At 37.7% G+C, this 13,288-nt stretch overlaps 1 protein-coding gene across 1 annotated transcript in view; it reads left to right on the top strand.

The window, feature by feature from the left end:
• The window catches only part of ARHGAP15 (Rho GTPase activating protein 15), a 331,248-nt gene that overhangs the window by 192,516 nt on the left and 125,444 nt on the right, over nt 1-13,288 (top strand). The window contains exon 10 of the mRNA XM_018078934.2: nt 8,708-8,806. Within this exon, the coding sequence (XP_017934423.1) occupies nt 8,708-8,806 (99 nt within the window). The remainder of the gene's footprint in view (nt 1-8,707; nt 8,807-13,288) is intronic.

Here is a 13,288-nt window from a genome sequence, read left to right as displayed (position 1 = left end):
AAAATACATGTCAGCGAATAAGTGCTTTGAATATGTGGGGTTTTTTCCTATTCCAATTTCTTGCTAAGTTGGTCAGCCATCACTTACACATATCCTTAAAAAATTGTTTCTCTGATAAAACGTGTTTGTTAGTTTATGCAAGAAGTGTTTTGCTAAGAAGCTGCTAGTTGAAGGCAGTAGCATTTTGACCACTAATATTCCAGTAAAGTCATGTTTTCAAATATTGTCTGGAGCAATGCTTGAAAAATTTATGCACTCCCAAATTATTATGTGTGAAACCCACAACTGCACATGCAAATTGACTAGAAAGAGGCATTTTGCCAGCAGCCCCTGTCAATCTCCAGGGTGAGTTTTCCAGTGGTGTGTCAAAAATGGCAAGGGGTGTTGCTAGTGTGTATTAAACTTGTCTGTCCTGAGCCAAGAGATTGACCCTAGCCAGCATAAGCTAAAGCAGCCACAAGGGTTAAACACCAGCTGGGCCCACGTCTGAAGAGAAGAAGATTTGATGAATTAAGTTCTTATGTTTTAGATACATGCAGAGATGCTCAGTGCAGTGTTGTTTACTCTAAGGAAATCTTCATTAAATGAAACCGTGATGTGCCTTAATGATGAAGTTCTGCTTCTAACTGCCACAGAAACCTTGAAAAAAATGTCATTTATGCACCAATATGAGTGTGTGAGGTGTGCACACACACACACCAAACTTTCAGGATCTGTGCTTACACCTTCATAGTATCTGATTTCAACACATCAGAGTTTTGCCTCCTTGAAGTACTTTGTGAGTTGAGGGTGGGATTTGAATGCATCATGTTAGTTTGTTTCAGTTATTACAGTAATAAAGGAGTAATTCATAGTCTTTTAATTTCTGGATTTAAGGGCTGGGAGTTTTTTAGTTTAATAAAGTGTGGCTGATGAATCTCCTGTGGTGTTACATAGGGATCAGATGTGATCCCTGCTAACAAATCCAGATTCATTAGCATAGCTCAAATCCACCCTCTAATACATTTCTCTAGGAAAGCCAGATGAATTTGGTTTTGGCTACAGTTGCATTAAGCTCTTGATTCATAAACATAGCTTCGTTCTACCTGGGATACTCTTCCAGGGATAACATAGATGTGTGATTTTTGACACAGTAATTCAGAATCAGTACCCTGCACAGTTCTATGACCAAACTAATGTTGCCATGAAGAGAACATGTTAGTTATCTACCATGAAGTTTCATTAGGATTAGGTTTTGGCCATGCAAATGAGGCAGGATTCGTTAGCACGGCTTAATTCCAATCTACGGTAAGTCTATGTGAAATGCTCATTTGATAAGGTTCCTTCATTGTCTTCACCAGAGTTTATCCCTTAATCTGTTAAAATGTTATGAAAATGCAGTTGCAGTGCTTATGCAGAGACCACTTTTAAATGTTAATTTTTAGGCTCACATTAGAATATTTTTAAATCGCAAAATGCAACCGCCCAGATTACTAAATGAAAAGCTTGCCGAATTTTGTATTATAAGATGCATCTATTTATTTTTCTAAAGGTGACTTAAATGGTTGCAGAAACCTCTCAGAACTATTTATTTGCTCTTTTCTTAAGGGAAAAAAATGTTAACCAATTTTTACAGGAAAAAAATTCCTCCAGCTCTGAGAACATGCCTACGAACTTTTATCCCACAGGGAAATACTTCTGTCAGAATTGTAAATCCCTTAAAATAGGGGCTCGTAATAAAAGTGTGTATAAAGCCTTGCAGGACATCTTGGTACCAAATTCCTGACAAAGAGCTGTTCTGTGTGCTGGTGAAGAATTGATATAAATATCTGTGAAGCGTGTGGTGTTAATTACTCCAATGCAGTGGCACTGTAGGTGCCGTGAGAACCTTCACTTTTCATCAAGTGCTATTCATATTTGCCAGGGGCACTATAAAGCTCTCAAATCTATATTGATTTTTCACATTGTATGTCACATTGGAACCAAAACTCCAATAAATTTAACACGTAAATTATAGTCATGAGTAAATATATTTTAAGGTGGTAAGTTCACTCAGACACAGTTCTGTGCTCTGTTAGTCGCTGATGCGCGCACACTTGGCCAGGAGACTCGACACATTTCTCCACATTAACCAAATTTGGGAATACAGGCTTCAAAATTAAATAGCAGTTTGATCTCCTGGGGTATTTTGTTCTGCCAACAGTGTTATCAGGAAATCTAGAAATTACGTGATTGTCATTTAACTCTTAACCAAACTTTGCTGATGTAAAGTGTAGCAAACGCCCATGTAGAAAGTAAAGTAGGGAGTTAACAAATGAGACTAATAACGAGGATAGCAATCAGACAAGGGAGTGTAGCAGACCAATGGGTAAATGATAGTTACATGTTGGTCTGAAAATGAAGATGTGCCGACACTTTACATGACAAAAAGTTATTTTTGTCATTGTTGTCCCATTTGCTTTCTACTTCTATGAGTAAAGGAAGCTGGAAACAGCACGTTGGCTCCATTCATTGCGATGGGCTGGTGACTGGGGCTTTTCATGCTCCAGCAAGAGCTCTAATGAATATCATCAGTCCTCATTCCACCTCACTCATGCTTACACAAAATATCTTTGGTCTAGAAACGTTTTGAATAATTTTTGGGATGATATGTAATGCAGGATCTTTGTGTAATGTGTTTGTGTCTCTGTGCACACTTATGTTCAGATATATATACACGTGCACATAACCTAGAAATAGTAAATAAGAGGCATGTTCCCTGTCTGCCATTTTAACAGCGTTATTTTGAGAATAACTGTTCAAATTTATACTCTAGGGCAGAGGTCCTTGGTTCCTCGGGATTGAAATATTCTCAGAATTTACAGAATCTGCACTAATATGCTAGAAAAATAATATATAAATCTTCTCTTTTAAAGCGGCTTTATAGTCTATAATTGAACTTTGATCTTTATGTTTGAGCTTTGTCATGATTTAATATTACCCAAAATGAATTGCCAACCTTCAACTTGATATTGGCCTGCTAACTTCCTGATTTCTGAGGCTTTCTAGTCCAACAAAGGAAAAAAACTTCTGTGGAACTGTGATTTTAAAGCTATGGTGGTTGTGTTGGTAAAAGACTATCAGAAAATACATTCTCAGTAAACAGTAAAAAAAGGATGAACAACAACTTAACATAAATGACACTGTGGGAAATGAGGAAAATGAAGCTATGCAGCTGGCAAGAAATTTATTTGGTTTTTATTTTTTTAGGGTGGATCTTTTTTTCCCAAATGCTAGACACTGAAGGAACCTCACTGAATTTATTTCATAAGCTAAGCGAAGGCAAAAACCAAAACAGCATAAGAATTGGAATGGTTACAACTGTTTCAAGATGAAAATAAAAGCCACTCAATTGCTAGTGAAAGGAACTAGCTGTGATTTGGCTTGATAGCCTATAGAACAGGGCTCAGCATATGTTGGTGGTTGTGCAGATCGCAGCACAGAGATCACCAACCATTTCATTTCCAGGCAAGGGAAAATGTCTTCATTGCATCATATGTTTCAATGGACCTTGGAGTGGTTCAATGTAATGAGTGAAACGCTCATGAGAAGTCCAAAAGAGCAGATTAAGACCTACCTTTGGTGTGTTCTGTAATTCTTGTGGGTTATGAAGGAATTTTGCAAGCGATCTGGTGCCCATCATAACTCAGGGAAAGTTAGGAAATGTTTCCTTTGACTCCCAGGGACAATGGGTCACAAGGGTATTTCTTTCTTTGACAGGGACATTTGGAAATACTTTACCCAAACCCTGTGGACAAAGTGATTTGTTCCTTTGACATGATGCTCAGAAATCACAAAATCACAGAAACATAGAATAGGCTGAGCTGGAAGGGACCCACGAGGATCATTGAGTCCAACCCTTAGCCCTGCACAGGACCATCCCCAAGAGTCACATCATGTGTCTGAGAGTAAATATCTCATTTTTGGAGACCTGTTTTGAGGACTACAGCAGGCGCACTCTCTTTGAATTCAAATGAGCTCTTATCCCAAGTAAAACACCAGAATTTCTTAAGAGAGACCTGTGTCTATAGCACTATTTTCCTTTTCTCTGAGAATGTGAAACAAATCTGGCAGCTCATATGCCACTTAATAGTAACTGTTCACAAATATAATTTTTTTAAAATTGATGACCACCACAGATCAGCCATATATAATAAATCTCCAAGTTAAAAGGACTGGCAAGATTCCCAGTATGCATAAATCAGGGGAGCTCCATTGACAACCTCACCGACTTCAGTCAGCTGAGGACCTGCCCCACTTATTGTAAAAGTGTCATGGCATTATTTGGAGCCCCAGTCTGGGATCAGCGTCACTTCAATGTCTGACTTAATGTGTCTGACTCTAGAGATCAAGCAGCTAGAAGTCACCTTTCAGAATATGGGCCAAATGCATCACTTCCCCATCCAAAAATTCTCTGTTGTGCTTCCTACTGTCCCATTCCTCTCTCTGTACATTCCTCTATTATTTTGTCTTTTCGTTCTCCTTCCGTCTTTTCCCTCCCAACATTCAAAGAGATACAAAGAAAACAAACAACTTGGATGTTGATACAGAGCTCTGGTAGTCCAGCAGCTCAAATCCAGATGTAGCAGAGTTAATTCAGTTCCTGAAAGACACGAGATTACATAGATATAATTCATGTTTCTAAAAACTTGGGCATTGTACCATTACATTGCCTCCTCTCATGTCAGAATTTAAGCTTCTCCCTGAGAAATGGGAGTATTAGCCATGCCCTTCCCTGTTTTTTTTTTAATAAAAAACACTGAAATATGAGTTCCTTCCAAGTGTGGCCACATCTCATCCATGTACATCCAAAACAGTTAAACAATGACATTCTCAGTGAGGATGTGGCTTCAGTGATTTTGTTTTAATTGTTTCTCTTCCAGAAGTATTGTCTCCCATAGTCGAGATTTCTGCAGCTCAGGATTAGTGGCTTTGCTGCAGCCTGCAAGAGCTACTCAAAAAAAAGAAGTAGTTCTGTCAGGCTCAGGAAAAACTTGAAGCTCCCCAGAATGGCCAATTCATTGCAGCTGTAATCATCATTTTATATTATACAACTTGTGAATGTCCATTCCCTACTCTTCTGGTGTCTGGTTTTATATCCATGTGCAAAGCTGTCACACGCCCCACCATCTTCTACCAAGTTTTTAATGTGCAGATAGGAGGGATGTATAATGTAAACCATACCACCAAACATATTATGAATATATTGCTCTTCTTAAAAATGCTTGTTGGTTTTTCATACAACAGTATTGACTAACTGTCGGCGTTTGATGTATGGTTTACCAGCCTGATGTAGACTTATGGTTAGAGCTTAACTTGTTAGTTCTGCTTTTGCAGCCAATTCAGAATAACTACAGATGCCCCAAGATATTAAAATTGACTGCTCAAATGGACTCAGTGTGGGAGTTTCATTGGTTTTAAATTGATAACAGCTGAAAGAGTGAATGATTAAAGCTGTATATGGGCATAGTATGCAGCTCCTTTGTACGAGCTCTTGTGAACAGAATCCACTGCATGGGAATTGCCTTTGTTCTAATAAAAGATATTTCTGAACAATTGTTAGTTTAAATTTTTAAATGATGAAACAAGAGCATTTCAGGAGCCTATAGAGGAAATAATTCCTGAGAAACTGGAATAACTCTGAGAAGATAAAGTGGATTTCTATTCAGAGGGGAGCATTTAAAGTTAAGTAGCATTCCATAAGGTGGTAATTGTGTCTATTTCCCAGGCATTTGAGTTAAATAAGCTGGATAGGAAACATAAACTGTCATAACAAGAGGTTAGGAGTGTTGTGTACATCTCTCTTTTTTCAAGTCATAAAAAATGAAGTTTTGGAGGGCCTTATCTCAAATAAATCAAACAAAGGTTTTTTTGCTTTCCTTATCCCCTTAGGAGCTTTTCTTATTTTTTTTTTTTTATAAATGTCCTGGATAGTTTTTCTTTAAACTAGTTTTAAAATATATGTATATACACACCTATAAAAGAATAAGAAAATAATATTTCAATATTAGTTACTCATAAATCTAGCTTACAAAAGTTAGCAATTTGCCATTCCTATAATTCCTTGTTTCTGAAATACCACACAAAGACTTAACTGAGTTTTCCTCAACTATCCCTGTGACCTCTGTAATTGTAAATATGGCAGTGTAACTACTGCCATTCCCATGTTTATGTGCAAAAAAAATCAATCGATTAGAGAGAGTCGCAGAATTTGTGGTTCGGGACTACCCAGAATTGACAGTATTTGGATGACTTATTGGATCATGTACTTATAAATAGCCATGAATTTCTAGAAGGGGAAAAAAACCCTCCAAAGCAGTTGTGTGCTGTTGTTTTACCATAGTCTGTTTTGATGCCCAGGAACAATTAATGCTGTTTTGCTGCCCTTTCATCTGAGACAAAAACCCTGAGTGCCTGTTTTCTAAAGAAGAGGTGATTTAAAGCTTAACTGCAGGGTACAGGATATGACTATATACATACAGTGAAAGGTATACAAAATGAGGTTAAATATTCTGCTCAATATATAGAATCTGCATCAAGAAATGAAGTAATGGACTAGGTGAGAATTGCCAAACTGTTTTCAGCCTTTTCAGAATTTCCTCGCAGAAATACCAAATATTCTGTATGCATATAGGGGATTGAAAGAGTAACTGTGAAATAATCCTAGAAGTTGATCATAAAGTGGTTATAACACAGAAGAGAAGCTGCTGAACAGCCATGCATTAATTTTGTTTCAGATCTTCATATGTTGCCATCTAAACACAGTGCAGCTCTTTGCCTGTTTTGCTTCTGAAATTGTTTACAAGTGTCTTTGTCCACCAAATAAGATACATTTTTTTTTACTTCTTTTTAACATAATTTACATTGGAGACCATTCCGTATTATGCAAAGAATTTGACAGGTCTTTGCTAAAATTTTGAAAAACAATTAAGATGTCAAAAGAGGAAGTGCTAGTACATTTTAATCATAAATCTCTGTAAGTATAATTACCACTGAAGGCAGCTATAAATGTTTTATGAAGAAAATGTAACCAGACTGTGCTTTGTCAGAAACATAACCCCAAAACATGTAACAGACTGTTCGCTAATGCTTAACGCCACACATGCACACAACCTTCCTCGGTGCAGTTCTGTGAACCCAGTCCTCCATCCCTTCTGCAGCCCAAACTCCAACTAACTTAAATTCAGGCTTTGGTGTACTCTCTCAGAATGCAGATCACACGCACTGGGAGGTGTTGGAATAAACTTCCCTGATACATCTCGAGAAGTCCAAACCATCCCCTGCGCCCCACCTTGTTTCTGTCGTCGTGTTCCCTTCTCTGAGGTATTAGGAAAGAAAAAGCAACTGAGTTGCTCTTGAAACCTAAGCTGAGTGTGAAATAGGAGGGATTAATTATAGGAAAGCCAAGCTCCTTGCAAAGCGGGAAATAAAAAAAAATGAGAGTTTTGCTCAGTTTTTCCCCACTAACATAGTGAGGAAAAGGTGTGTTGCTGGGAGGAAGAACCACTCCAACTGGTTATGGTGGAAGGTGGTGGGAGTGAGTATAGGTGAAACACCCAGTGCCATGGGTGCTGTAGAGGAGAGCAAGAGCTGCTGCTGGGTTTGCTGTGCCGAGCCCAGACTTGTGCTGTCACCCTCCAGCTATCTATACAATAATTTTCAGAGCCTCTACACCAATTTACAAACTGTAGTACTCTGTTGAAATGCTATATGGAGACTGTCTCTCTGGATAAATGATGACAGTACGCTCCTATTGTTTCAACATTTAACTGCCTCCTATTGAGTAGTTCCTCTCATCTGTTTGATTCATTCTGATTCTAGCTGACATCGTCCCCGTTACTGATTGCTCTTTTCATAATTTCTCAAACATATAGAGTGGAAATGAGGTGGAGGGAGCTAATTAGTAATCTGAAGAGTTCAACCTGCTCATACAGATGCGTTTCAAGATCAACATACAAAGTTCAGTAAAACTTTGAAATCATAAAACCTAAAAGGTAGCATTGTCTGTTTAAACGCTTATTCATGAAGGAAGTAACACCAATCAAAAGTTAGACTTGGTGTAAGATGCAATCCTCATCCAAAGATATTTAGTATCTTCTATTTTTTTTAGGCAGTTAATTTGATGATTAAAAAAAAAAAGCTTTTGTAAAGACGAGATGAAATGGTACTAAGTCCTGATGAAGCAATGTAATGAAGCCCTTTCACTTCTATGGTACTCCATGCAAAAATGGAACTTCCAAATGTGTGGAAGAGACAGGCCACCCAACAAGATGAGTTTCTAGGGTGGACCAGTAGTTGATATCATGTAGGATTTTGCAATCAACAAGTGAGGGATTTGTGGCTCTAGAAAGGCCTTCATTTTTTTATGGCAAGTCCAAACATATGGCCACATCTTTTATGGCAGGTCCAGAGATCTCCAAGCCCTCGAAAGGTCAAGGTCACGGTGTAAGTAGAAATTGAAACTCGAATCCAGAGGGAAGTATCCAAGCACTGTGAGCAGCAGATGTTGAGGGATTTGGTTCTGTGGCAGAAGCTAATGACCACTAGGACTCAAAAAGGATTTTCTTCCAACTTTGCCTGTCTATCTTCGATATCTGAGTTTTAAATTAATAGGCAAGCTGAGAAGAGACAAAAATCCCACTACTAATAATATCTCTTAATGTATTTTCCTCTTGTTTTCCAAATCTAGATCAAATTTTTGGTTCCCATTTGCACTTGGTCTGTGAGCACGAGAAATCTACAGTCCCTCAGTTTGTAAGACTGTGCATAAAAGCTGTTGAAAAAAGAGGTGCGTACCTTATTATTTAATACTTTTTTTCTGATAGTAATCTAAACTTTTACCTCATAACTCTGCTCAGATTTCCAGGGCAGGAAGACAGTTCAATTCGTAATATAGTTATGAACTGAAATATGTCACATTCTGTATCTTCATTTTCTTTATATGATAAGAGACTAATAGCACCCGTTGATGCTGATTATTCCTTATATTTTGTTTGACATGTTGTTGGTTTAGTCTTTCTCTGGGTAAGTAAATGCTAAATGTCGATAAAATGTCAGTAACTTTCATTCTGAAGTCTCTGGTGAGTGTAATGCCAATACTTTTTCCTAAGTCCTGAATTGCATTCAGTCAAAATAAATGTTATTCTGATGTGGCCATTTTTTTTTTTTTTAATGAGTGCAGGTGTCTAATTTTTACAGTTCTCTTAAAAGCCATGATATTATAAAACTATTGGAATGAGTATCCATCCTCATTACAAGTTTTGATTAATAAGAAGGATTTTTATAGTATAAAAAAGATGTACTTAACACCGTTGCCTGCCTTCCTCTCTGCAGAGTGTATCTTCTCTCACTGAAGGTCATTTTCTTTGGAAGGTACATGCGGTAGATGCAGAATCTTAAAATGTATTGTATAAAAATGTGAGGCTTCATCACCATCTGTTACAAGTTTACAACTTGTTCCAGGGATCTGGGGAAACATATATCTTGCAAAAGATAGAAAATTTATTTTCAGAATAAGGCTGGGTGAACCCATTGTCACTGCCATATACTGGAGTCTCAGAACAAGAGAACCCATGAAAAATAAAAAGATACTTAGAGCGTTATCCGCAAAGGAAAAAAGCTATTTTAATTCCGCCATTGTTACCTGGTTTTATAGTGAAAGGTGCAATAAAACTACCCTGGAGTTTCAAACTCAGGGAAATTCATGCTTTAATTATACAGCAAAGAGAGCACTGGGATATTATTACTCCCAGAATCATTGGCAGGAAGTCAGAGACTGAAACAAATCGGAGATTGTTCGGTAGGGGGAGATAGTAGCATTGGGTTTTTTTGGAGGGAGGCTGGAGGCTGGATAAAGAAAGGGGAGAAATGTGTGAAGTGACTATTAATAGAGGAGGAATTGTGAGGAGAAATTCAGAACACGAAAAGGAAAGGCAGAGATTAGATTGTAAAAATGCCACACCGTGCAGAACATGCCTAAAGGACTGCTTGGTTACGATCTCAGCACAGGTTCTCCAAAAGATGCGCTGGATATTTCATAGACGTTTTGTGGTATCTGACCACTCCTCCCAGGAGAAGTGAGGCCAGAGGTTTCTGCACTGCTGAACTGTAATAGAAAAATCCAAGAAACATAGTTAGATGTTTACCGTCTGTGTGATTATCAAAAAAGTATTCATATTAGAAACTAAACGTATCACTGTTCCTTCAAAGGAGTTCATCCTTACGAGAATTGCATTGTTTTTCTTGTGTTTCCTTCAAATTTGCTGTGACTTAGAGAAGTCTACCCCTTTTAGTTAGTCTAACATGTAAATAGAAGCTAATCATATGGCATGAGACAAAAATTTCACTTTATCACTATATTTATGAGTTTATATTTGATACGCGGGTTTTTTTCTATTATCGTTTTCTTGGATTAAGATGCTTGCATTTACTCACATTCTATTTACCCAAAGTGTTGTTTTTACTAAGTTCTGGCATAAACTATCTCAGGACAGCAGTAATTTATGTGAAGCTAAGTCCAATGTTTATGCAAGCTTCTGATGACATTTTATACCGGGGTTGGTATTAGGAAGCAGTATGTGGAGGTGCCAAGTCTCCCGGCATGGCTGAGACTCAACAGATCTGAAGCCCTCCTCTTAATGGCCAGATATGCCTCCAGCCAAGATACTCAACTGCAGAGTCATGGGAAATACTTATGTACCAATTATGGGAAAGGCACATTTAATGAAAACTGTATGTTTACTTTCATAGTCTTAGTAAGATGGCCTAGATACTCGGTACAGCTGGCATATTGGCTGGGCTAGAAAAGCTTTTTTTCCTATTTAGAAAATATATCATCTACACACTGTAACTGTACCAAAAATGTTACTTGCGTGCTTCGCTTAAGATAAAGGATTATTAGGAAAAAAAGACCTTAAGAGACCATCCCTAAATGTTTCTTACAAAACATTCATACTTCACTGAACGGTTGTGTTCTTAGTTATCAGCTCATGGATTTCATTATTATTCACCTACTGATTTTCTATTTGTTTTTCTGATTTTTAAAGCATTATCACTGTGCACAGAAATAGAGTCTAGCAGGGATCTGAATAAACCATATTAATTAGTACATTTTCCTGTGTAGAAGAGGTTACACACAATAGCCAACTGTAGCAATATTCTCCCACAGAATAAAAATGTGGAGGTTGGCATTAACCATTGGCAAGATTTCCGGTTTAGTTACACTATTTTAAAATGAATATCAAAAGGATATTTATTCTACTACTATTCTGCTCTAACTTAGATCAGATTTTGGTCATTTATCCCCAGCTTTGCTTCTTCACCATTTCAGTACAGGGGTGCTTTATAAGTTCTACTCTAAAAAGCTCATAACATAATGCATATTTATCTATTCAACAAGGATTCACTTGTGAATGTGAAAAAAAAATGGAGTGAGTTCCATTTTTTTCAGCCTCCTTTGGTATTTTTAGTTATTGAAGTAGGACCGAGAAGCAGAAGGTCTTTCTCCATTTTCTCAGCCATCTTGCAGAGCTGACAGTGGAGTTTAATAAAAAGAGGCAATAGAAAAGTGCCTGTTCCTGGAAACTTGAAAGGCAATTGTCACATTTAATTTTTATTTTTTTTTTTAAGCAAGCTCATTTTTTTCCCTTCATTCTTCCTGTACTTATGAATTACTGATAATAATTACTGAATTATTCATTCACAATTTTCGATGAACTTCTAGTCCCAATTATTGAGCTATCCAGACCTATACCACTGAAGTCAACAGTATCTTGGCCAAGAGTGTTGTAGCCTTGGTATCTCAAGCAAAATCTTAAATAGAAAAATCTCCCATATCTTTGGTGTAACCTAGTGAGGCTAAGAGAATTATTCTGTACCATACAGCAATCAAGTTGAAGTAATACAGTGGATACTCAAAAATCTCCAGCATTTCTTCATTTTCTACTTTCTTAGGGACTTCAAGGGAAAATTTTTCCTGGAAGAGCATATTCCTTGGTTTTTCAGTGTCTTCTTTTGATTTTCCATCCTTACTTACCTTGGGTAGGCCTCAGGCTTTTCTGGGGCTATCTGTTGACCTGACTTTTTCAGTCTGTATTCCCGTATTTCATTCCGTATTCAATCTCCTTCTTCTTCTCCCTGGGAAGCATCTGACAGGTAGCACCAACCCTGAGCTGAGCAGTACAGTGAGGAAAGCCTGGGACAATCCTCCCAGTGCACTATAACTCACATGCTGAGCACTCCTGCCAAGGGTGGGGCCCATTGCAAGACTTTTTGGTGTTTCTAGGCCAGATATTCTTCCCAGTCGTTTCTGGAGTCGCCTATTTATTTTGTTATCCATGACCCTTTGAAAATCTTGGCTGTCTTTTTTTGCCTTTTTTTTTTTTTTTTTTAATATGTGAACGGCATGAGTAGAACGCATTAAAAAAAATTAAAATGTCAGTCTGTGTTGTACCTAAACAACGTGCCATCCAGAACTTCTCATAGTAGTGTTTTATCGTGTGAAAACAGTCTGATACTAAACTCTTTTCCAGGGAAGATCATTTGTCTGTGTGTCTAATGACAGAGTAAATGAACACCCTGAGCAGTCTGTATCCGAAACGTATTGAGGGTATCCAGTGTGGCTTAGGATTTGTAAAGAAATACATCCCTAATGCTCCAGGGACATATAATTTAACTTTCATCTCTCTTTTGAAACATCCTTCATTTTCTCCCTCCATTCCCAAATCCAAGTTAGTGTTCTCAAATCAACCTAAATGACTTGAAAAATGACACTGCAGCCAGCAAAGCTGATGATTGCAGGTACCGTTCCCATTCAGAGCTGGACGTTGCAGATACTGTTTTCTGTTGCTTTTCTTGGAGCACAGGATGCTCTGACAGGAACGATACACAAAATTACATATTTGATTCAATGCCTAAAAGCCACCCTGGGATCCATAACCTTGCTTAAAGATTTAAGAAAGACCTTTAGTCCACTTCTGAGAAGGTTCTTAGCTTAGAAAACTTTATCTTTCAACTTTACTTCTTAGCAGCTGTTATGTTTTTTTGCTGTCGTTTGTTTGACAGGATCCAGTTATAGGTTCCGATGTCTGTTTAAAGAAACAGGGAGGTTGTTGGCTTTAAAATTCCCTTACTGCTTGTGTGTTCAACATTTTCCCAGGCTTTTCTACATAGTTTGCCAAGTAAAGGGACTGACCTTTTGTAGCAAACACTTTTTCATTTCTAAATGCTCACTTTGATTTTTGTCCCATTTTATGCTCATTCCAAACTGTTT

Source organism: Manacus vitellinus, unplaced genomic scaffold (assembly GCF_001715985.3).
Source record: "Manacus vitellinus isolate BGI_N305 unplaced genomic scaffold, ASM171598v3 scaffold_43_pilon, whole genome shotgun sequence".
In the NCBI taxonomy this organism is placed as follows: Eukaryota; Metazoa; Chordata; class Aves; order Passeriformes; family Pipridae; genus Manacus; species Manacus vitellinus.
The sequence above is the reverse complement of the archived record's forward strand: the minus strand, read 5'-3'. Positions and strand labels throughout refer to the sequence as shown.